The sequence below is a fragment of the Asterias rubens genome, chromosome 13 (genome assembly GCF_902459465.1).
Source record: "Asterias rubens chromosome 13, eAstRub1.3, whole genome shotgun sequence".
NCBI lineage: Eukaryota > Metazoa > Echinodermata > Asteroidea > Forcipulatida > Asteriidae > Asterias > Asterias rubens.
In genome coordinates this window covers 12,073,671-12,099,625 of record NC_047074.1, presented here as the reverse complement: position 1 = coordinate 12,099,625, position 25,955 = coordinate 12,073,671, and the positions used below count along the sequence as shown (strand labels likewise).

Below are 25,955 nucleotides of genomic sequence, written 5' to 3'. Positions count from 1 at the left end.
TCAGACAAACAAAATTTAGTTGTCTTTAAAATTTGTTGGGCAAACAAAAAAGCGTTAAGTGTACTTGCTGCTTCCTAGGTCGCCTCACTTTTTTTTTTTTCTTTTAAAGATATATTTTAACAATGTCACAAACAAAAAATTCAGTGCTGTCTTTAAAACTGTGTCAGGCGGCCATTAAAAAAACCCAATAACCCTCCATCATTTTGCATTTTTTGCTTTGCATCTTAATTTTGCTGCGTCGTCAGAACGCCCAAGAATTGGTGTTTATTGTCGACAATAACGTGTTTTGCACAGTTTTGTTGTTGTTTTTGTTTACCTGGTCTTCCGTCGAGGCCGAGAGGACCAAGGAGTCCATCTTCACCATCCTCCCCTGGATCGCCAAAGTTACCGACGTCTCCTGGCTCACCAAACCGACCTGGGAATCCTACACTTCCGACCTCACCAGGCTCACCTTTAGTGTGGAGAGAAAATGGGATTGAGTTTTTAAAACTTTCCCCTTTAGTTCGTGATCATAATAATCATATTAACCCTTTGGTGCACAAGGCAGTCGCTAGCAACTACCACAAACTTGTCAAATTGGACTTTTGTAAACAGTCATTACCGGTACTTAAAAACTACAGCCCCCACATATAATACCGCCCTCATTTAATTGTTTAGAGCAAGTGTTGAGCTTTCAATTGGTGTGATGTTCAACAGGGGGTGCTATTGAAAGTTTTGAGAAAAACCTGGTTGAACATTTTCATTATTTGCTCTTTCAAAAATTATTGTGTGCACCAAAGGATTAATAATAAAACCTTAATACATTTCTAGTAGACCCTTTATATCCAAGGATATCAGAGGTGCAAATTTATGGAAAACATTCCTTTAAAGTTATGTCAAGAAAATACAATTGATAAAAATTCCATCAAAATACAAACAATAGAAATTCCATCCAAATTAAACCAATAAAAAATCATAATAGATGTTAAATTTGATTTTAGCATTGCATGGTGAGGTATCAATATATATTTAATTTCTTAGAGAACTGCCTTTCTTTATTCTACTACCACGGAGTAGATTTATCAGATGTTCGGGAGACTTCTCAATGAAAAATCCATCAAAATACAAAAATAAAAAAAAAATAAAAAAACCAGCCTCAAATTTGACAAATGTACCAAATACATACATATGCAGCATAAAATTACACAAATAAATGTTCAAAGAACAGACATAAAAACAAATTAACGATAAGTGTTGAGTCCGACTAAAATGATATATTGGGTTTTTATAGATAGTTATCAAACATTTAGAGATAATATTTGCCAAGAAATATGATTTTAGCATTGCATGGTGAGGTATCAATATATATTTAGTTTTTTAAGAGAACCGCCTTTCTTAATTCTACTACCACGGAGTAGATTTATTGGATGTTCTGGAGACTTCTCTGTTCTGAAAAGAACTGTCCTGCTATTTAACTATTACCCGGGCGGAAGGTATAGAACATTGGCTGGGACTACTAGTTTAGCTTACAGGACCGTAATTAACTGCACTACCGCAGAGTAAGTTCTTGAATTGATCTCAACGCTTCGACTAGCTTGCTCTAGTCATCGTCAGGAGACACAGTTCTCAGTTTTAAGTTTTGCAAAGATCTTACCTGGCTGGCCTAGTGGTCCATCTTCTCCAGGTTGGCCCCTGGGGCCTGGGCTTCCGCGCGGCCCAGGGAAACTTGGGAAGCCTGGGTTACCTTTCTGTCCTTTTGGACCGTTGAATCCATCAAAGCCGATATCACCAAATGCACCTGTAGTTTTAAACATCATTTTTTTTTTTTTACTAAAACTACAAATCCCACCCAAGGGGAGAATTGCATGTGACTGCACAGAAAAATCCATTTAAAAAATTAACATATAGCCAAAATTATCAAAACAACTACTAGAACAAAAATTTATTTGTTTAAAAAAAGGGACAGGATTGTTTTGGAAACGGGAGGTTTTCATTGAAAGATTGGAATATTGTTTGGAATTGTGGGTATTCCTATCATGAACACTCTCTCTGGTCGGGGGGGGGGGGGGGGGGGGAGAAGCGATTTTAAACGGGAGTTATTAATAAGACTGTCAGCAAAATGTTCACAATGATTTCTCCTCCTCCCATCCAGGGAGCCAAGTCTGCAAGTAAAAGTATAACTCCAGAAGGAAAAGCTCTGAAATATTATTTCACAAGTAAAAGCTCGGAAGTATAACTCGGAAAGGAAAAGGGTGGTCCAATGTGCGATTCCAGGAATAAAAAATACCAGGTCACTCACCGCGGAAGCCAAATGTACCGGGTCTTCCAGCACGGCCAGGGAACCCTGGTTCGCCGAGTTGGCCCTGAGGGCCTGGTATGCCACTTAAGCCATCTAAGCCTTTGTCACCGGTGCTTCCCACTCCGCCGAACTGTCCCCTCTCTCCTGGGATACCTTGCGAACCTTCAAGACCTGTTGGCCAGCAGAAAGAAAGGTGTGTTTAGGGATGTTTCAAAAGAGAACAATTAATGAAATTTCACTGGAAAATATTGCAGTCATTCTCATTAAAAAATGGACATTGTTACGTTATTAATATGTCATCCAATCGTCACTGTTTTCATGAATTCAATTTGAATTCTATACTGTGCTTTCAATTTTCAAATGTCTTCCAATATATATCGTCATATCGGCGATATTAACCTGAAGACATATCACCAGTCATAATATTTGATAACAATTTGTAAATACCATTATTATTTGGTTTCTATAGAGTGCTTTCAATTTTCTAAATTCTTCACAATAAATCATCATATCACCGATACTAACTGAAGACATATCATGAGTCAAAATATTCTATACCAATTTGTAAATACCAATTATATTATTTGGGTTCTATAGGATGCTTTTAATTTTCAAAAATCACCATCATGCTGATATTTCCCCGACGATATTTACTCGAGGATAAATCGCCAATCCAAATTGTTTATATTGTCTAGGCTTACCTGGGAGTCCACGTGCCCCGTTCCTTCCCTGTTGACCAGGTCTACCAGGGAACCCGAACCCTAAAGCCCCCTTCAGCCCCCTATCTCCTGGCAGTCCATCTCCTCCTGCATCTCCCCTGTCTCCCTTCAGTCCTGGGAAACCACGGTAACCGTCCTGGCCTTCAAGTAGGAAACAAAAAAGAACAAAGCTTTTAATAGATGCTGATTTTCTATCAGTGATAAAGACAAAATAATTTGGGACTAACCCATTCTTTGATGTGTTTTAAAGGGTCTAAAGATGAAAATTGTTTTAGCATTTAAAATGTATTTTCGTGACATTGTTTTACTCATTTCTCAAAAGCTACAGAACCTCATCAAGTAATATTTCAAGGGAAGCTTTCTACTATCAATATCATCACGGTGTAAGTTTAAATGTTAAACTGTGTACATTGTGTTTTGTGCTACAAAGAGTACCCAAATCCTGCAAGAGCACTGTACTTTTTCAATCTATAAGAATATTACTTGGGTGGGATTCGAACCCACAGAAATGAAACTTTTCACCAGGATCAACATTCGACATACAGCATATGCTTTGACAGTTCAAAATGCAATGATTTTCAGAAGGAAAAAAATTTAACTGGGAGAATATCATCACATTTTAGCATTATTATTGCTTCAAAATTAACAAATATTTAAAATATTTGTAAAAAAATTGGGAAAATTCACAGGTTTGTTGAAGCCAGGCTTCTTATGGATGATACCCAAGCCTACATCCGTTTGGACTGTAAAGGGGGTAACCCTATTTCAGCTCCAGGAGTAGGTGGCACTGTGTAAGTGGTGAGCTTTAGACCTTGTGTGTCTGGCGACTTGCATAAAAGTTGTTCATGAAGTCTTATATCCAACCTACCTGGCAATCCTCTGTTGCCGAAATCTCCCTTTGGTCCTTGTGGTCCTTCATCTCCGGGGAAGCCAGCCGGTCCAGTGGAGCCAGACTGACCGTCCTCACCGAGGGCGCCAAACATACCAGGTCGCCCAGGAAGCCCTGGAGTACCTGGTGCGCCTTCCCCACCGGGGCGACCTATTGAACCCGACAGACCCACTGTTCCCTTGTCACCACGGGGTCCAGGGAAACCTGTTGGGGGAAAAAAAGATGCAATATTTACTCTCAGTCAAAAAATAAATTACAGATGCAGCACTCAAGACAAAAAAAAGAGAGCCTAGCTAAGCCAGGTTCTTTATGACAATAGCCTATGCAGGCCAAACCTCCAGCACTCAGACATAAGATAAGAGAGCCCAGCTTAAGCCTTGCTCGCTCTCTATGACGAACCTGTACAGGCCCAACCAGCAGCCCTCAGAAGAAGAAAGCACAAAGCCCGGTTAATGCCAGACTCTCTAACAACGAATCTGTGCCGGCTAAGCCTGCAGAACTCAGACAAAAGCACAAAGTCCAGCTAAAAGCCCTTCACTATAATGAGCCTGTGCTGCGCAGGCTGTCCGGCAAGATAAGGCTGTGTCCGAATAGGCAGCTACAGCTTCGGCTACGGCTAGAGTTCCGCGTCATCATGCATTGATGTATAGGACATCCTTAGCAACTCACTTAGCAACAGCCGTAGCTTTAGCCAGTACTGTAGCCACTGAAAGGGCCTTAAGAGACCACAGCTAAAGCTGAACTCTCTATTTATTTATGAAAAAAAAGAACTATTAGTTTAATTTTCAAACAATAAATTGATCCAGATGAGATTACCTTTAGGTCCAGGAAAGGAAGGATTTCCAGGGTTACCAACACCTCCTTTCATGCCCTTGAAGCCATTATCACCATACAAGCCAGGACTTCCAGTCTGTCCCGGTGATCCCTTTGATCCTGGTCGACCCTTGAACCCTTTGGGTCCGGGCTCACCCTGTGGGCCAGGGACGGGATCCTCAGTGTCCACCGCCTCAGCTGGAAAAAAAGAAAAATTTAGTTTGTGTTAAAGATTATAGGACACCATCTTTACATTGGTAACTGTCCGGGGGTGGATTTCTCGAAGAGTTAAGACTATAGTCTTATCTTGAGTTAGGGCAAGTTACTCGTCCTTACTTAGAACTAGCATTACGTTTTTAATATCTCCTAAGTTGGGACTAGTCCTAACTCTTTGTGAAATCGACCCCTGTAAAGGAACTTTAAGACCGTAACTGTAAAGGAACTTTAAGACCGTAACTGTAAAGTAACAAACCTGTGGAAATTTCAGCTCAATTTGGACATCAGTGTCACAACAAAATAGGGTTGGGACAGAGCAAACCTGTGCACATTTATTTGATTCCCTCTTAATACCAATTTTGTTTAACACCTTCAAAACAATCCACAAAGAAACTTCATAATAACAAAAGTTCTTGGGGGTAGCACCAATTTGAAAGAGAAAAGTTAGCGTGGTGTTTTTGTTTAGATATGTTTGTGTTTTTTACTTTCATCTTTCATCAGTGTATACTTAAATTATAGTTTTATAAATATTTTTTTTTTTTTTTTATGCCTTTGAGCTTTTTATATATGTTCTGACATGTAAATCTACCATTTTTTTTTTATGATGGACAAATAAATTATTGGGAAAAAAAAATAAAATAAAAAAAATAAAAAACAAAATTGCAAAATAATGAATAGCCGACCTGGTTCTCCTTTCTGTCCTGCAAAACCTGGGATGCCAAAGCGTCCGGGCTCTCCCATCACACCCTTAGGACCTCGTGGTCCATCAATACGCCGACCATCGGGACCATCTTCACCGGCAGGACCTGGGGCACCAGGGGTACCCCTTCGACCAGGAAACCCTGTGTCTCCACGTTGACCCTAGAGTAGAGAGACAGGACAATTAATACAATGACAATTATTATAATAACAACACATGATTGCCATTTTAGCCGCTTCGTAAATAAAATTTTCAAATTTCTCAACTGAATTTGATTTTTTTGTATTCAAAGCAGTAATGACTAATCCAGCCTGTTTTTAACAAATAATTGAGATTATACCATGTTCAGTCAGCAATTTATGACTTAAAGGTGCAAAAATGAAGAAAAAAAATTGTAACAAATCGTGTGATAACGCCTTTAACAAACGAAGTTGTGTGCTTTCAGATGCTTGAATTCGAGACCTCAAAATCTAATTCCGAGGTCTCAAAATCAAATTAAAATAATAGTGAGAAATTTATTCTTTCTCACAACGACGTTACTTCAGAGGGAGCCGTTTCTCAAAATGTTTTATACTACCAATAGCTCTCCATTGATCGTTACCAAGTAAGTCTTTGTGCTACCAATAAGTAGAGTATCTACCAATAGCGTCCAGTATTCTTTAAAGCCATTGGACCCTTTCGGTTCAAAAAAAAAAAAAAAAATTACAGATTTACAAATAACTTACAGGGTTTACAGTCTTTCTGGTGAAAGACTTCTCTTGAAATATGATTCCATGAAAAGCTGTACTTTTTGAGAAAACAGCAAAACAATATAAATTCTCGTTAACGAGAATTACGGATTTATTTTAAACACGTGTCATGACACGGCGAAACGCGCGGAAACAAGGGCGGGTTTTTCCGTTGTTTTCTCCCGACTCCGATGACCGATTGAGCCTAAATTTTCACAGGTTTGTTATTTGGTATAGAAGTTGTGGTACACAAAGTGTGGGCCTTGGACAACACTGTTTACCGAAAGGGTCCAATGGCTTTAAAGGGAACGTTCCAATTGGTAATTACTCAAAACAAATATTACTTAAAAACTGACTTGGTAACAAGCATTTGAGAGCTGTTGGTAGTATAAAACATTGTGGGACACGACTCCCTCTGAAGTAACATAGTTTTTGAGAAAGAGGTAATTTATCACTAAAATAATAAAAGACTTCTAGCTAGAAGTCTTTTATTCTTATCTGAAAGCAAAAGAAATCGTCCAACAAGGGTGTTTTTTTCTTTCATCATGTTCTCGCAACTTCGATGACCAATTGAGCCAAAACTTTCACAGGCTTGTTATTTTATGGTTATGTTGAGATACACCAATTGAAAAGACTGGTCTTTGACAATTACCAATAGTGTCCAGTGCTTTTAAACAGATCTATAATTTGGGACATAATTATACACGGCTCTGAATTTATCTGATCAATCAAACAATTATTTTGTTTACCTTTTGTGTTTTGTTGGAGAGTTGACTTTGATCCAGAACTTGTCTTCGTCCCTGGGTACCTGGCTCTCCAGTGGATCCCTTGTCTCCTTTGTCTCCGCGGCTACCACGGAAACCTACAACAAATGTACATATTTTGAGAATTAGGTTGGCTTTGTTGTTTCTTTCTCTGCTTTTCACCACACGGACACTCTCTCTGGTCGGGGGGGGGGGAGGGGGTTATAAACTGTTGCCCAGGTTGTATACTCCCAAGGGAGCTGAGAAACATTAAAAAGGGATGTTAATGGCCCTTTGACCAGGGCACTAATGTAAAGCGCACTGATACAGTTATGGTGAAATGGGCTATATAGAAATTGGTTATTATTATTATTAACAAGACTGTTAGCAAAATGTTCAACTGAGCTTTGGTTTTGTGCTTTAAACCACTTGGTTACGACATTTTTTGTTTTGTTAAGCTCTGTTTCTTTGATTCCAAGTAAGGACAGAGGTTTAAAGTTTTTACTTAAAAGTCATTCTTTGTTCTTAAAAGTCCTTCTTGTTTGATGTACAAATGTTTTATACAGCTTACCTGGAACTTCGATGACGGTTCCAAATTCTCCTCTGTCACCTTTGTCTCCAGGAAAACCACTAGGTCCTTGTATTCCCTGCAAAATGGAAGGAAAAAAGCGCGGGACATGAAATAACTCCAATTAACAGCAAAGATTATGGTCAAAGCCCTTCAAGGTGTGTCTTTGCAACACATTTTTTCCCAAGCTGGGGATCCATGTCCATCCATTTGAAACAAAATTCAAAGTAGCAAAAAATTTGTTTATTTAATCGGTTTTCCGTTAGCTTGAAAGAAGAAACTTACTGAAGAATGACCCAAATGGCCCACTGACATGGGGAAATATTGGGTGCATTTGGTTAGCTTCCCCTGGGTCGACCCTGGTCTGCTCCCGGTGCGTTTGAATAGCTTGGACGTCATTCCAGAAGCTCACCCGGGTCAGCCCCCAGTGCCCTGCTTGTGGAACGGGTCACTGAGGGGCTGGCCCCAGGTGCATGATGTCACTACGAGAACGGTGGGTGATCGTTCGTTTAGCTCTTGTCAGGGGCTCACCCGAGTGAGCACTGCGGGGTAGACCCAGGCAAGCTAATCCAACACACCCGATGTTCGAGTGCCATCAGGTTGTAAGGTTGTGTGCGATGGAATGAGCGCTATACAAGAAGTAGTAGTATATAGCTGCTTGGGAATTTATCACATTTCTCCCCACCACACTTCCTCAAGATTAATAAAAGAAAACCTTCTTACCGGGAATCCAGGTTGTCCAAATCGTCCAGGGTAGCCTTTGTCTCCCTTCTCGCCTGACCCGCCCTCGGCACCACGAGGTCCATTCTCACCGTATGACCCTGGAAAGCCTGGGAAACCTGGCACACCAGTTGCTCCCTTCTGGCCCTGGGGGCACAACGGGCATGGGGCAGAAGGAAGACCTGGTGGGAATAATATCAAAACAGAGGTTATTTATTTTGGTTTTTCACCACATACACCAATGTGTGTTATAGTTAGCACTGCATATTCAGTTTAAAGGGTTTGTGTACTTTTCGACGACACAAAACGTCCACAGATTTACATTAAACTTATAGTGTATAAAAGATAATGATGGTAGAAAGCTTCCATTAAAACAATACTTGCTGAGGTGCTGTTCTTTATGAGAAATGAGTAAAACAATTTACCCAAAATAACTTTTGTCTCAGTGAGACAAAATATTATTTTTGTTTGTACATTGGATTTACCCAACTCTCCTGAAAACAGCGCTCTGTGACTTCACTCAAAGTGAGTAGGGATTCATGTCATAGCCAAAAACTTGACATATAAAAGGTATAAAACAAAAAGTTTTCTTCAACCTCAGAATCTTGTACAGTTCTCTCAAGCCCTATTCACAATACCAAGCCAAGAAAACAGAACCCCAAAAGATTCCTGGGGACTTTAAACCCAGCAAACCCCAACTTCATGTTCATTTCCCACTTGGTTCTCAAGCTCTTTCCGCCAAGCCCATAAAACAAAACCCCCATGAGATTCCATTGCGTCATGGTTGCTTCAAACAGAATGGTTGTTCTCTAAGTCACGGTTGCTCCAAACTTAATCTTTCCTTGTGCCAGAGGTATACTCTTTTTAGAGAAAAACGATTCCAGTAATTCATAACAAATAATCCCATCCTGGTAAAAAAGTGTATAAAAAGCATGGTTCCAAAGGTGGTTAAAGGGAAGGTACACGTTTGGTAATTACTCAAAACAAATATTAACTTGTAAACTGACTTGGTAACGAGCATTGGAGAGCTGTTGATAGTATAAAACATTGTGAGAAACGGCTCCCTATGAAGTAACATAGTTTTTGAGAAAGAAGTAGATCCTCAGTAAAATATTTGAAATGATTTTGACACCTCACGTCGTGAGGTCTCAAAAAGAGTCAGCGCTTGCGGAAGAAGGGAATTCTGCCACTTATTTCAGGGGTTAGCAGAGAATTTTGGCATGTGCATAGTTTTTGAGAAAGAGGTAATTTCTCAAAATAATAATAAAAGACTTCTGATTCCTATATGAAAGCACACAAATTCGTCCAACAAGGGTGTTTTTTCTTTCATCATTTTCTCAGAACTTCGATGACCGATTGAGCCCAAATTTTCACAGGCTTGTTATTTTATGCTTATAATGGGATACACTAGGTGAGAACACTGGTCTTTGACAATTACCAAACGTGCCCAGTGCCTTTAATAAACAATTTGTGGTTGAAGGGTGTATAAAAAGAATGGTTCCGAAGGTGGCTAAGAAAGGGTAGAGGGGAGTTGAGGTAACAGTTGCTCGTTGCCATACCTGGGAAACCTTTGCTTCCAGACACTCCTTGCACTCCTTGGCCTCCCTTGACACCTCGACGTCCTTCAGGTCCTGGTCTGCCGATGGGTCCAACAATCTCCTCACCGGATGCAGTGGTACCTGGAAGACCTGACAACCACATTGGGAAGGAAAGAACAAAAGCACTTACCAATCAATCAACAATAATTCTAAGTAAAGTAAAAAAAAAAAAAAAAGTAAAGTAAAAAAAAAAAAAAAATTATGTATATAAATGTTGAAGGAACGTTAGAGAATTGGTAAGAAACACCAATCGTGAAGATCACAGATTTACATTAAACTCTAATGATGACGATAGAAGAAAACATCCCTTAAAATATTTCTGTCTTAAATTTCATATTTGATGAGAAAGAAATAATCTAGTTTCGCATTTGGAGTTATCGCTCAGTGAGCATTTTATTAATTTTTGTTTTGGCATCGATGCAATGCAAAATTTGTAATAGGTTTTTCACTATTTTCTTGTGAACCAGGTGGCCGATAGATCTCAAACTTCTACAGGTTTGTCAGTTCATGTATATGGTGGATAACATAAAGTGCTTACACTACCAGCAACTGTTTTGCTAGCAAAAACAAATCTGTAATGTTCCTTTAAAAAACAAAATGGATTTCCAGTTAAAGCTGAGAACTCACACAAGAAATCATTAAAGAATCAAAATTCTCCTTGATATCTCACCTGGTTTTCCTTGGGCACCAACAGCGCCCTTTCCACCAATAGATCCAGGCCTTCCAGGGGATCCATCCATACCAAAAGGTCCAGCTATTGAGATTCCGGGTGCTCCCTTGTCGCCAGGTCGCCCCTGGGGTCCAAGGTTGCCCTCATCTCCTCGTTCTCCGGGTGCACCGGGTAAACCTGGGGAAACATAAAAAGGACCGATGAAAGATAATGCTTTATCCTAAAAATAAGTCATTGCACCGTCCAATTTATCTTAAAGCTCATCAGGCCTTATAACTCCGAGCTAGTCTTCGTTCAGCAAGTCAACATCTTCTGACTGAACCGAGTTCTTATCGCCCCTGGGGAGACAGATCTTTCCGTACTGCTGCCCCTCGTCAGGTAGATTTTGTTCTTAAGAGAACTGTCTTGCTATATATTCTACAACCACAGAGTAGATTTTCAGAATTCGGAAGACTTCTCAGTTCTGAAAAGAACTGTCATTATTACTATTACTATTACTATTATTATTATTATTGTTATTATTATTATTACTATAAGTAGGAGGGTTTCTCTTGAGAATGTACCTGACACTCCTCTATCTCCTTGTTGACCGTCTCTACTCTGCCCAGGTCTTCCGGTCTCTCCTTGAGCGCCCACATCACCGAGTCTTCCCTCAGGGCCTTCAGGTCCAGTGTCTCCAACGGTACCTCTAATACCAGGGTATCCCGGCAGACCTCGGTTACCATCAGGTCCAGGTTCACCGACGGGTCCATCGCCAATTTCCTACAGAGCAAACAAAAATTTAAACAAATTAAATCAAAACTGACAGTGGTGGATTAAGGAATGCCCACCCTGCAAACCCCCCTGGTGTCAGATCACTCACTAGAGACCTTCCGGGGGCTGCCTGACACCACTCATTCTTTAACATTTTGTTAATGTTTGTATGACCAAGCAAATTTGCACCCAAGTCCGACTATAATAAGACATTTGTAAATGGCTAAATGCAATAAGCCTCTAAAGCGCATAAAGAGAACAGTAAAAAATACAATGAGAGAAAGATACAAATTACAAATAAGCAGATTACAAAATAGCAGCTTTAAACAAATGAGGTTTTAACAGAGACTTAACATTGCTTAGTACATCCCTCCACTAGAGGGATATACTAAATGCGAGATAGATAGGGCATGCATGATATCTGGCCCTTTAGAGAAAAAAGAAAACGTACACATGGTGCAGGCTTTAATAGACTTTTCAGCCTATTTAATAACAATTTTGCTAAAAAAAAATCGGAAATCAGACTCAAGTAGTAAGATTCATCATGCCTGAAAGGGGTCGACCGAAGAGAGACGAAGAATTGGACGGCAAATGTTTTGGGCACCGTACCCTCAGAGCTAAATAATGAAAGCATTCATATGAGATGCAACAAATGATTATTTCCATTTTGTTTCATTAAATTTCATTTATAGACCGTATTGAATAACCCCTTAGATGCTACGAAAGTGACCATCTTGTAGGGCAAACTGTACGCATGTTTAAACGGGTCTATCAATGAAGCATGCAGTGTTCCCGGTTTGATTTCTATGGCACTTGTAGGGGAGGTACTTGAATGGTGGTTGTGAAGCTAAGGACTGTCAGAAAAGCGAACTAGCCTAATTTTTTCCGAGTTGCCTGGCTTGGCTGGTGGGTATTACGTATTCCTCCTGTGGAGGGTGTGTCTTGTTAATACACGTCATTGTCTCGAACCAAAAGGTCAGCCACTTTGAAAGTGACTTTTTGTCGCTATTGGCTTTCCCTGCCAGGGTTCTTATCTTTTGTTTTGTCTGTAGTGTTTTGTGTTCCACCCCCACTGGAGGTGTTTCCTACACAATCCTTAGATCTGCCCGCGGCCAGGCCAGGTTTCTCAGTAATTTGCTTGTGTTTTTACATATTTTTTGTTGTTCTCCTTTTATTACCATTGTATTGCTTTTTCTTGTAAATCTTTGATGTGCAATTTTTTAATACATGTTTGTGTTTTTTCATGTTTGCTGGCAAATAAAATGAAATGAAAAAAATAAATAAAAAATTACTGTGTACTAGTCAAGAACCGGATGGGAAGAAGACAAGAAAGGGACGTACAGTTTCAGATTTGGGAGAAAAACACCCACATAATTATTCAAAGGAAAAATCAACGCAGTCAGGTACAGGGACAAAACAAAACAATCCATGTCGACCCACCAGTGTGATTCGAACCTGGGTCCTAGAAGTGGAAGGCGAGGAAAGACAACACTTTGATAAACCGGAGCGCCCTCTTGTGGCAATGTGGTTTACTTACCCCTGGGATTCCTGGTTCTCCTTTACGTCCAATGGGACCGTCCATACCAATGTCACCATTTATACCCTAGGCAGGGAAAAAAAAGGAAAAGAGCAATTTAATAATTGCTAAAAGACGATTGTATAACCAAATGTTTGAGCATGCAATCAGGCTTTCTGCTTGTTCTCACCCATACACTCTTATTTATATTTTCTTATTTATTTATTCTTTCAGGCTTTAAAAACATCCACACAAAAAACAGCACCAATAACAGAAAACGTAGGATTTAAAAACATGAGGAAAACAATGGGAGACGTAACAAACCAAACAGAAAAAGCAAACAGAAGTCTAGGGATTGCCCAAAAGAGAACCAAATCACTATCCAAAGGGACAATACCTTTAGGTATATAAATAAGACATCAAATAAGCAATCAAAGTGGAACATTTTAAGAAATAAAAATGAACCATTAAAACAAATTTGGCAAGAGGAGGGCATTTAATTTTTTTGAAGGTTTTGGTGAGATGTAGAACAAAGAGCCATTCAAGGAGGTTTATCCAAGTACTGTATCTCTTTGGAACTCTTTGACAGGTGCATGGTTTCCTTAAAACAGTGGAAACTATTGGTAGTTAGTGTATCTCAACATATGCATAAAATAACAAACCTGTGAAAATTTGAGCTCAATCGGTCGTCGAAGTTGCGAGATAATAATGAAAGAAAAAACACCCTTGTCACACCGAAGTTGTGTGCTTTCTGATGCTTGATTTCGAGACCTCAAATTCTAAACTTGAGGTCTCGAAATCAAATTCGTGGAAAATTACTTTTTTCTGGAAAACTACGTCACTTCAGAGGGAGCTGTTTCTCACAATGTTTTATACTATCAACCTCTCCCCATTACTCGCCATCAAAAAAGGTTTTATGATGATAATTATTTTGAGTAATTACCAATAGAGGATAAACTGATTTCTACATTCAACTCCTCCAAGTTATTTTCACGATCTCCACTGCATGCATGAACACACAGGAAAAGTGACTCCCAAGCGGCGAAGCAAGAAAAACAAAATTTTGGATCTTACCTGATAACCTGGCAGACCATCGTAACCGTTGCTTCCTTGGAACCCACGGTCGCCTGGAAATCCTGGAGCACCCGATAAGCCGTCAAACCCGGTTGGTCCCTAAAACAAACAGAGCCAATTATAAATGAGCAGAAGTAAAACCTCACAAGTTTTTGTCAAAAATTCCATAGATTCTTTAACGCGCCTTCAGAAGGTCCAAAATGTGACTGCCTGCTTATTTACGAGAACAAGGGATGTTTTCTTCTAACGTCATCGTTAGACTGTGTAAGTTTGATGTAAATCTAAGATCTTGATGACTTGTTTTCTTACCAATTCTGTAATGTTCCTTTAAAAACACAACAAAAGTATAAAGCTTGAGGTAGCTTTGCTGATTTGTACTTACCCTTGGTCCTGCAATACCTCGTACGCCAGTCTCTCCTTTCATCCCTAGAGGGCCCTTACCACCCTGACAGGAAACAACATTTTATGGGATGTTAAATTTGCATCGGGGATAAAGAATAATCATTTTGGGTATTACCCATTAAACCAATGTGTGTAAGAACTGTATACTCGGAACTTTCCCGATTTCTGTGGGAAAAAAAATTCACAGGCATATTACTTGGTGGGATCCAAACCCACGACATTTGCAATTCTAGAGCAGTGTCATCCTAACTAGGAAACAAAATGTTGATGATTTTAAAACCAACTAACTGACGACAGAAACTTTTGTCAACCCGCCCACAACTTTGCGTAGCTACCAACTTTGTCATAATATCTCACAAACTCAAAATTTTTGAAATGAAACTTGAATTTCGGAGTGGAGAAACAAAAATACCCATCAACAAAATTCATAAACTTACGTTTTTTCCCCATAATTGTTTTCCACAAGAGAAATTGCACCTTAAAAACTCAGAGGGACTGTTGATTTCCCATTTTTATTATTATTCATGGTTTATTAAAACACTGCAATACAGTGGCTAAAGTCATAATTGTACAGTTTACAAAAACAGTCATTAAAAATTTTACTATATTACAAAAAACCGAATGAAATATCAAATGTATAAACACACAGGTAACAAATTTGTGACAGAAAAATATTAAAAAGAGCACCCAAAAAAACATTTAGTGGAAGGGCAAAAAAAACCTGGAATATCCGATTAAATAAGAGAAATCACATCCTTGTCTGACGTGATGGGAGACTTACCTTTGTGCCTGCATCTCCCCTCTCACCCCTCATACCGGCTTCACCAGTGTAACCCTATAATCAAAAAGAAATCAAAACAAATATCTGATTCTGTTTAGTTCTAATTTAGTGGAAATCACATAAATTGGTGAACAAAATAATTTAGTCCAACCAAAGAATTGATCTATGAGTTACAAAACATCTGATGGGTCCATTTGAGCAACCCATTCACATCTTCCTACCTTGTACCCCTTGTCACCTTTGTCTCCTTTAGTGAAATTACTGCCTTTCTCGCCTCTACCCGGAATTTTATCAGACTGACCCTTTCTTCCGGGTTGACCCTATGAAAAGAAAAAAAAAAGAAGATGTTAAAAGGTTCTGTATACTTTGGTAAGGATAATTTTGCAGGAAAGAGGTTGTCAACCTGATTCTGGAAAATTTTATCTGGAAGCTTCAACAAAACCAAAATGCCTCGTTAATTTGTTGCGAACCAAGGATGAAATAAATAGTTACAAACCCTCTCTCCTTTTGAGCCTTTAGAGCCAGGGGAGTCTACACCATTAGCACCGGAATATCCCTGCAGGCCATTCGGACCCTTGGAAATAAATAAAAATAATTATAAATGTTCCATGTTATCATTCAAAACTTCTAAGATTTTATACAATTTCACAGAAGAAGCGAAACAAGATTAAACATAATATTCTTCTTCAATCGCATTTTCCAGCTCCATGCCCTGCTCCATCAATCTGGTTATAGCGCTTGAAAATTCCGTATTTAGCGCTGCATAAATGTTGCAACTATTATTATTATTATTATTATTATTATTATTATTATTATTATTATTATTATTATTATTATTATTATTATTATTATTATTATTATTATTATTATTATTATTATTATTATTACTATTATTATTATTATTATTGATCTTAAGGTCAATCACTTTTATCCCAAAATGGGGACCACTTGGAATATTCAATGTTTTAATTTTTTTTCCTGAATTTTTTTAAAACTAAAAAAAACCAACCGAGCAACTTAAAAATTTCAAACAGATTTTTAAAAAGGGTTGCAAAATAAAAAATAATGGAAAATTATCAATTAAAAATTTAGCAGTACATCAATTAGATCTGGGCCCAATTTCATGGCTCTGCTTACCGTAAGCACGGACTCGGCGCTTACGGAAGCAGGAAATTATGTGCTTACGGAAGCGTATTTCACGGCTTAGCGGCGAATTTTGGCTTCTGCGCGTGCGTAATCCACGTTACTAGGCATTCTACGCTTACAAGGCTAGCGCAGAAATTCGGCGCTTGCATGTAAGCGGGGAATCGTGATCACAAGCGCAGAATTTGGCGGTAAGCAGAGCCATGAAATTGGGCCCAGATGATGTTCGGAAACAAAGAGTGTCTCTTGAAGCACACATGAAATACAATACCTGATATCCTTTTGGGCCTCTATCACCAGTTTCTCCAGGACGACCATCAGGTCCTTGTTGTCCCTGTCAATTAAACAAATCCATACATTAATCAATAGAACAAAATTAATATCAGATTTTGCTTTTTAAAGGCAGTGGACACTATTGGTAATTACTCAAAATAATTATTAGCATAAAACCTTACTTGGTAACGAGTAATAGGGAGAGGTTGATGGTATAAAACATTGTGCGAAACGGCTCCCTCTGAAGTGACGTAGTTTTCGAGAGAGAAGTAATTTTCCACGAATTTGATTTCGAGACCTCAAATTTAGAACTTGAGGTCTCGAAATCAACCATCTAAACGGACACAACTTCGTGTGACAAGGGTGTTTTTTCTTTCATTATTATCTCACAACTTCGACGACCAATTTAGCTCAAATTTTCACAGGTTTGTTATTTCATGCATATGTTGAGATACACCAAGTGAGAAGACTAGTCTTTGACAATTACCAATAGTGTCCACTGTCTTTAAACTGACAAGAGCAATAGTGGAACCTCCAGCCTCCTATATTGCTGGTCTCCATGTTTTTTTTGTAATGCAAGTTCGCCCCAAACAAGGTTGGTATGAGGCTACAAGAAAACAAATTATTTAAACTGAAAAGAACTCAGGGAAGCTGAAGGGGTGAATTAATATTCCTCTTAAAACAGTCCAGGGAAAGGGGGAGGGGCCCATAGGCAGTTGACAACCCTTTTTAAACATTGTCAAAAAAGGGTATAATCAAATTAAAGATAATTTATATAACTACAAATTTAGTAGAATCGTTAATTACATCAATTATTTCAGATAATTTGGAAGCAAATGATGTCTTGTGACCAGGGATCATGCCCAGGTTTACGATCTACTAAAATAAGGGGGGTCACACTATTGGTAAAAATTGTCAAAGACTAGTCTTCTCAGTTGGCGTATCTCAACATATGCATCAAATAACAAACCTGTGAAAATTTTAACTCAACTGGACGTCGAAGTTGCGAGACAATAATGGAAGAAAAAACACCCTTGTCAGTATTCACGAAGTTGGGTGCTTTCAGATACTTGATTTTGAGACCTCAAAATCTAAGGTCTGAGGTCTCAAAATTGAATTCATGGAAAATTACTTCTTCCTCGAAAAACCAACAGCCAATTACCAATAGTGTCCAGTGTCTTTAACAGGCATGCAACTGCTCGTTGAAAACAAAAAGAGGAAAATCTTCAAAGGCACAACACAAGTGCGGAGCGAGGCAGCCGAAACGCCACGGGACATGAGACCCACAATGGTACCCTAGAAAATGTTGAGGTTTATTATGCTCTTAGGTGCATTGTTAGCATGTACTAGGCTTATTTTACATTAATGTATTTGTACATTGTTGTTGCCAGGCATATATAAGGCTTAAAAAAAACCTTAAAATTTAACTTTTTATTTTTATTTTTTACGTGAAAAAGAGTTGCATGCCTGCTTTTACAAGCACTCAGATTTGTTGTTAGTAATAATAATAATAATAGTAACAAATGAACTTACAGGCCTTCCGTCTTCACCTGGAAAGCCTCCGTCACCTTGTGGTCCTTTGGAAGCTGGAGAGTAAGGAGCAGGCTCTCCCTTGCTGCCCTTAGGCCCGTTAAAACCCTGCGGAAAAAAAAAAAAACACTCACAAGTTTTAACGTTTATTCATAAATACCACAGACAGCTTCGCTATTGGTGGAGAGCACATCACGTGGGGGTGTTAAAACGGTTGATAATGACCAGCAGGAGCTGTTTATAACTGGTTGTTTTCTGATATGTTTAGATGCATACTTTGAACACAAACGCATATCCAAAAACTTTCTCAGTCATACAAACGCAACACACGTACAGAGCTCGAGCACGTCAGAAAACATATAAGCTTCACAGAGTTTCACTTGTTATTATGCCTTTTAATGGGGCATATCCAAAAACTGTCTCAGCCATAAAAACGCAACACACGTAGAGCTCAAGGACGGCAGAAACAGATAAGTTTCACAGAGTTTCATACGCTATTACACCTTTTAACCAAAAAGGCATTTTGTTTTATGAATGGGAATAAAAGAGTAGTGACTCGTTCTTTAACTGCGGCCTGGGCCTTTATCCCACAGCCACGACCCTGCCAGTTTTAAACAGCAGTTTAAGAACTCGTCGCTACCCTTTTATTCCCTTATTTATTTATTTTACTACACACGCAGCAGCACAATTGTTGGCAATAACAGTATGAATATAAAATAAGAACAACTGTTCAGTTTTAGATGCGAGAGGCTGAACCCCAATGGGGAAAACACAAGCAATCGGGTAGCGACTCAAAACCAAATCCACATGCAAAGCTACGGTCTGAGGTGGGATTCGAACCGAGGTCCAAAGATTAGCGAAAGGCAGGGAAAGAAACCACTGAGCCAACCTGATTCCCTATAAAGAATACTTCCGATAAATGTTATTTTATAAATATAGGTTTTCTCAGTCAAATTCGGCAAACGAGCAGTCAAATTCATTTTTCACGCGCTCGAATTAAAGCTGTTTTGCCTCTCCAGTTGTTACTGCGTTTCAAATTCAGAATTCGGGCATTCAATTTCGTTTTGAGTCTAGTCAAATTCCTTTAGCCCTCTGTTCAATTTAGCATATCGCCATTCTTTTTCGTGACACACAAGAAGTGTCTGCGAATTTGAATGCTGCTTTGATGGATTGTTGAATTGAATGATCATTTTGTTAAATCGAATGACACAACATTACATTTGACTAATCATAAAATGAAAGCGAATGACCCTTTTCTGTAGCATCCGATTTCGCGCGAAATAGAATCGCTTGGTCATTAAATTGGCTGCTCATTTGCCGAAATTGACCGAGAAAACCTATATTTGAAATAATAAACCACTAAGAAAACTGACTGGGTAAACTGTAAATGGTTTGGAGCTGAATAAAGACAAATTTACTAGAGCAGGATTTGAACCATCGACCTCTGGTTTAATGTGCCGGCGCTCCACCAACTGAGCTATACTTTGTTCAATTTCATGATGCAGTCTGGGAACGAGTTCGTCCAGCAGTTTTGCATAGCAAAAACTTTCAACTGAACTTATTTTGTGAACCTTTGGTATGAATGGCCAATGACAAGCAATTATTTGGGCATACAGTCCAAACTACAAAACATGAGAACTTCCTGAGTATAGAATTTTGGAGGATTTGACTTATTCTAAATCAAACCTCTCAGCTGAATTGTTGATCTTTCTTGTATTTCTCCATATTATTGAATTTTAAATTTTGATGAACTTACCGGTTTACCTCGACCTCCGTAGCCACCAATTCCTGGTCGACCAGGCTCACCCTGTATTTGCAAATCAAGATAAAAAACTAATAGTAATAACAAGAAATTAATCTCTTCTTGAAAGAACGTTAGGATCAAACCTAGGGGAAGATGTTTTTTTAACAAAAGCCCCCAAAAAATACAAAGGAAGTAAAAGTGTAGTGTGCAAGGATCCTCAAAGGCAGTGGACATTATTGGTTATTACTAAAAATAATTATTATCATAAAACCTTTCTTGATTACGAGTAATGGGGAGAGGTTGATAGTATAACACATTGTGAGAAACAGCTCCCTCTGAAGTTACATAGTTTTCGAAAAAGAAGTAACTTTCCACGCATTTGATTTCGAAACCTCAGATATAGAATTTGAGGTCTCGAAATTAAGCATCTAAAAGCACACAACTTCATGTGACCATGGTGCGACAGGGGTGTTTTTTCTTTTACTAATATCTCGCAACTTCGACGACCGATTGAGCTCAAATTTTCACAGGACTGTTATTTTTATGCATATGTTGAGATACACCAACTCTGAAGACTAGTCTTTGACAATAACCAGTAGTGTCCAGTGTCTTTAAGGAACATTATACTAAGCTGGTAACCCTCTTCAAGTTCGAACAAAACTATTTGATGCTTAGGCCTATAATAATTTTTGTTGTGCTTAAGCAGCTCTATGAAATTGGGCCCTGCTATTTACTTGGCCCAATTTCATATAGCCTGTAAGCACACAAACTTGCGAAGCACAGAATAGTGTTGCTTAGCAGAAATGGGTTACCAGCCCAAATTACATTACGTTTGCATTGTTGTGGCTGGTGTCCGACTCAACTTTGGCTTAGCAAAGAAGATTGCAAGCAGTATTTTCTGCTTGACAGCTTTGAGAAATTTGGCCCCTTATTATTATTATTAAATTATTAATGTTTGACAAGAGTTTAGGAAGAGAACTTGGACAGTAGACAACATTGTTGTCCTTTCACATGAGGTACAAGATTTTATTTTTTTGCTAAGTTTTTATCAAGGGACCCTTGCTAAATTTCTCTTGTGTGAAAGGGGCTTAGACGTACCTTTGTGCCATTACATCCAGCAACCCCTGGGTCTCCGTACTGTCCTCTTGGTCCTGGCTGTCCGGTGTAGCCGTCCAAACCTGGGTAACCAGGAACACCGGTCATTCCCTACAGAGAAAAAAAAACACCCAAAATGCTTGCTGAAAACGTTGCTGGGGTAAACATTTTTGTAGCAAATTATTTTGTAGAATTTCCATAACTCCATCCAGTGTTTACAAATCTTTCCTTGAGAAGTAAATACAAACAACAATATTATGTGTAATTCTCTTCTAAGAGGGTACTTGGCTCTGAAAAAAACTGAAGTCATCTCAGCGTTAAGATCAGTATAATCTGCAAATCTAAATATTCTCACTTTCACAAGGTCCAATTCCAATCTTTCTCTGTAAAAAGGAAGCTCTGACTGCCTATATATCAATCACACTACAAAAAAGAGGGTTTTAAGCTTTTTGACATCATTTAAAGTATAGCCCTTTCTAGATCAGGATAGTGTACAAGGTCTTTATGAACCTCAACCACACCGCTATTTCACCACAGCGACACTTACCTGATCACCTTTCTGACCTCTGGGCCCCAGCGCACCATCATCACCCTTGTCACCTCTGGGTCCCGGTACACCTCCACTGCCTTGTATTCCTGAAGGTCCCCTTTGTCCCACAAGGCCAATGGGACCTGGTACTCCCTGCAAAAAAAAAACAAGAACAAAAACATCAATTATTAATTATAATAATACTAGGTTCTTATTGTGCTTTACCACATCCCTTGGGCCGTATCAAAGCGCCGAGTATTTTGTCCTGCAAATTATCTGGATCTACATTTTGATGTATGAGACCTATTTCTTTAATGGTTTACAGGGTGCTGTGGTGCAATATGCTGCCAATCAAACCAGGAACACTGGGGCGAACCCCTTCTCTTTACGTTAAGTGCACTGGGTTCTTTTACATGCATTACACAACACAAGGGACCAACGGCTTAATGTCCCTTCCAAAGGACGTAGCAATGGTTCTTGCTTTTAAGGACACGAGTGTCACGACTTCGACTCAAACCCCACACTCAGCTTAACAGAAACACCAGAGTTTGCTCTTAACCGCTAGGCCATGACACTTCCACTTTCAAATGACCATTTTAACCTCTTTCTTTGACATACTCTTATAAAATTCAAGTATATTCAATACTTTTTGGAATAAACTGACAACTCTGTCATTACATGTACCTTATAGTTACGCACGACCCTACTATAACAGTCTATTAGGAAAGTTGGCTGTTTCAGAAAGGGCAAGGCCATTTTTATTTTTCAAAGGGCACTTAACCATTTGAAAATCTTGAAGTCAATGGGACACTTTTGAAGGGCACCAAGGCCAAGACCAGGGGCATCTAGGCCATGGCCTCTGTTGTATGGCCTATGTTGCCTGCGTGAATTCCAGGCCTGATGTATTCAACATTGAGGGACAAGTTTAAAAGGTTGTTCATTTTTCCCCTGAGTCCTACTCATATCTAGGGCAATGCCTAGGTGTTGACCAGACCTTCAATAAATGTAACTCTATCTGGCTGTGTTTATCAGCGGCCATGATTGATCAGTCAGGGTTCATGGATGCAGGTAGTGACAGGTGATGTCACACACAAAAAGAAGTTTACTATTGACCCTTTGGTGCACTAGGCAGTCGCTAGGGACCACCAAAAACACATCAAATTTAACTTTTATTAACAGTCATAACTTAAAAACGACAACCCCCATATATATATCGCCTCGTGCGATTGTTTAGAGCGATTGTTTAGCTTTCGTTTGGTGTGATGTTCAACACGGGGTGCTACTGAATTTCTTTTAAACAGGTTCTTGTTTTGCTTTTTTTAAATATTAATCTGTGCACCAAAGGGTTAATAGAACTTGTCCTTGCAGGCAAGACACTACACTGGCAGGGCTGCAAATTAGGACTGGACCACAGGCCCAATGCCATTGATTTAAAGGAAGACATTGCCTCGATTGGTCGAGTTGCACTTTTGACTCCACAAAATGGTCGACAGTATTTGTTCGCGATGTAGAAGGAAAACCGTAAAATTTCGGGGCATGTTTGTGTGAAACATTATATTCTACTTTTTAATTATCTATTAACCATAATTGTATTTATGCATAAAATATTTCAAACAAACGGTTTCAAACGCGTTTCAAAGACCAACTCGTCTGATCCAAGGCAACGTGTCCCTTTAAGCATAGGGCCAGCAAACTTACGAGTCCCTACAACAAGTCCAGCAGTTTTATAAACCATTTATGGTATCCTGATTCCATTCCTACCCTCATCCTCTCTCCAGACTCAAGACCCGGTCACACAGGCCATGGTAACGAGAACGAAAATGACAACAATAATAATGCACGCCCTAGATTGGTTGAATAAGTGTGAGCGTATTCTGCGTGGAGCAATTCAACCAATATAGGGCGTGCATTTTTATCGTTCTCGTTTTTCGTTCTCGTTATCGGGGCCTGTGTGACTGGGCCTTACACTGGAATCCCAAGCCCCAGACAGTGATCAAATTGGTTAACAGTCAACACACTGTGTTGGAATGTTTTCTCAGCAGTTGATAATGATATTTTATTTTGTCACCTCAAGGAGACATTACTGGCTGCTAATGACCTTATATAAGTGTTACATACTTGTCTTCAATCCATGGACCATACTTAAGTACTAGTACCAGGGTTTTCCGCAAATTCTGTGCCAATACAGTGAACGATTTCGCCAGTATCGCATCGCAATTCAATTTGGATGATTTGAAATAAGATTGCAATATGACTCTCATAGCAAAACATGTTTCACAAGTTAACGTTTCTGCAATATTTAGGCATTTTTTCAACTTGCTATGCAAATTTTACCAACTGCTAAGCAAACATATCATTTTGATATATTATTTTGGACGAAATCGTTCCCTGCAATGCATGCAAATTTCAGCTGTTGTGAAAAAAACACAACTTATTTTATAAGAATATCAAGATAAAACCATTTACACTGCTCCGATGCACGTAAGGGCTTTTAAAACCAAGATAAACACCAATTAGAAAACATTCCAAAGACCTTGTTTCAATTCAACACGCTTCGGCCAAACTTAACAAATGTAGGTCCAAAATGCTCCACAGTTTCACAGAGGTTTGTAGAGAACTCTGGCCCCGGGCACCATGGGATTTTCTCCTTGTTAGGGCACCAATGCATTTTCTCCTTGTTAGGGCACCAATGCATTTTCTGCTTGTTAGGGCACCATGGGATTTTCTCCTTGTTAGGGCACCAATGCATTTTCTCCTTGTTAGGGCACCAATGCATTTTCTCCTTGTTAGGGCACCAATGCATTTTCTCCTTGTTAGGGCACCAATGCATTTTCTCCTTGTTAGGGCACCAATGCATTTTCTCCTTGTTAGGGCACCAATGCATTTTCTCCTTGTTAGGGCACCAATGCATTTTCTGCTTGTTAAGGCACCAATGCATTTTCTCCTTGTTAGGGCACCAATGCATTTTCTGCTTGTTAGGGCACCAATGCATTTTCTCCTTGTTAGGGCACCAATGCATTTTCTCCTTGTTAGGGCACCAATGCATTTTCTCCTTGTTAGGGCACCAACGCATTTTCTCCTTATTAGGGCACCAATGCATTTTCTACTTGTTAGGGCACCAAGGCAATCACTAGAGGCCATGTAGACAATCGCCTTTGTTGCCTTCATGGAGTATCAGGTCTGTCTTTGCATTTTTTCTTTGTTTTTTCTTTTTTTCCAGTTTCCTATAACATTCCGATGTGATAGACTTTCCTCCATGATAATGGAACTTTGTCTATTTATTCACTTGTTTATCACTCAGTTCACAGACTTGCCCAATGGCCTAAATAAATCCTCAACAATTTCAACCTAATGATTCTAAGTGTAAGATAAGATAATCAGAGTTGATATCAATGGATGCCGTCACATTCCTGAAGTAGCTGCTGCCCGACCTTGATGATAAGAGGGGCAGAGATAGACTAGCCATGTCAGTCTCTCTCCCTCACCTTTATGCACCTATCATCAACAGGCATGTTTCTTAGTCCTTGGAAAAAAGTCACAGACTATTGTATGGTGTACAAGTGCTGACCTAATAGACATTCACAAGGGCAAACAAAAATTAAAAAATCGGTAAACATACTTAAAGGAACATTACAGAATTGGTTTTGCTACTAAAACAGTTGCTGGCAGTGTAAGCACTTTCTGTAATCCACCATTATACATAAACTGACAAACCTGTAGAAGTTTGAGATCGATCGGCCATCTGGGTCACGAGAAAATAGTGAAACACCGATTAGTGTCCAGTGCCTTTAATCGAGATACCAGGTAATTACTCAATTGAGATCTGACATTTTGGAGCTAATAGGCATGTGTTGTAGCTAGACCAATTTGAGTGGTGGGCTCTTAATCCAATTTAGTCTACTAGCAGGCAAGCTATTCAAGAAAAATTAGTCATGTTTAGACATGTAAGAAAGGGAGCCATCATTGCTGAAGTGCAATCTTGGGGAAATCTGTGCTGGGCAGCACAGTGTATTTTATTTTATTAGAGCGCTGGAGTTTTTTTTTTTATAGTTCTGGGCATCGGGGCCCCCCCCCCCCCGCACCGCTCACCAAGGCTTAAATATGTACAACACTTATGGCTGGTCCAGGGAAAAGTCCATCAGGCCAGGCCCTGGACCACAGTCGGTCTCTATGTTATTACATTAGAGCATGGAGGAGTATGCCACAGTGTTGTAGTCATATCTTGGTGAGAATGGCATGCCCTCCCAGACTCGCTGGTTAAAGTGTTGACCTATTTCACATGGGGCACACAGGGGTGTTGGGAATCACAAAGACACCATGATGCCTTGATTCAGTGCTGGGCTTCACTTTGATTTTTTGTTGCTGATTCAGCAGCAAAAGTTGTCATTGAACTTCATTCATAAACTTTGAGAGAGTTCAAGTTTTCTGTAATAAGGGTTATTCTGTGTGTAATGGGATCCGATGACAAATATG

The 25,955-nt window shown here is 39.3% G+C and overlaps 1 protein-coding gene across 1 annotated transcript in view; it reads right to left on the bottom strand.

Annotated features, from left to right (window-relative positions):
* LOC117298307 (collagen alpha-1(IV) chain-like) overlaps nt 1-25,955 on the bottom strand; it is a 62,142-nt gene that overhangs the window by 12,656 nt on the left and 23,531 nt on the right. Inside the window, exons 4-27 of the mRNA XM_033781462.1 lie at nt 21,501-21,635; nt 20,957-21,064; nt 19,871-19,921; nt 18,118-18,222; nt 16,583-16,645; nt 15,665-15,742; nt 15,390-15,488; nt 15,169-15,222; nt 14,368-14,430; nt 13,986-14,084; nt 12,933-12,998; nt 11,206-11,404; nt 10,643-10,819; nt 9,934-10,062; nt 8,378-8,556; nt 7,658-7,733; nt 7,093-7,205; nt 5,599-5,776; nt 4,703-4,897; nt 3,866-4,090; nt 2,980-3,138; nt 2,279-2,449; nt 1,634-1,777; nt 317-451 (exon numbers count right to left, since the gene is read on the bottom strand). Coding sequence (XP_033637353.1) covers nt 317-451; nt 1,634-1,777; nt 2,279-2,449; nt 2,980-3,138; nt 3,866-4,090; nt 4,703-4,897; nt 5,599-5,776; nt 7,093-7,205; nt 7,658-7,733; nt 8,378-8,556; nt 9,934-10,062; nt 10,643-10,819; nt 11,206-11,404; nt 12,933-12,998; nt 13,986-14,084; nt 14,368-14,430; nt 15,169-15,222; nt 15,390-15,488; nt 15,665-15,742; nt 16,583-16,645; nt 18,118-18,222; nt 19,871-19,921; nt 20,957-21,064; nt 21,501-21,635 — 3,001 coding nt within the window. The remainder of the gene's footprint in view (nt 1-316; nt 452-1,633; nt 1,778-2,278; nt 2,450-2,979; nt 3,139-3,865; nt 4,091-4,702; nt 4,898-5,598; nt 5,777-7,092; nt 7,206-7,657; nt 7,734-8,377; nt 8,557-9,933; nt 10,063-10,642; nt 10,820-11,205; nt 11,405-12,932; nt 12,999-13,985; nt 14,085-14,367; nt 14,431-15,168; nt 15,223-15,389; nt 15,489-15,664; nt 15,743-16,582; nt 16,646-18,117; nt 18,223-19,870; nt 19,922-20,956; nt 21,065-21,500; nt 21,636-25,955) is intronic.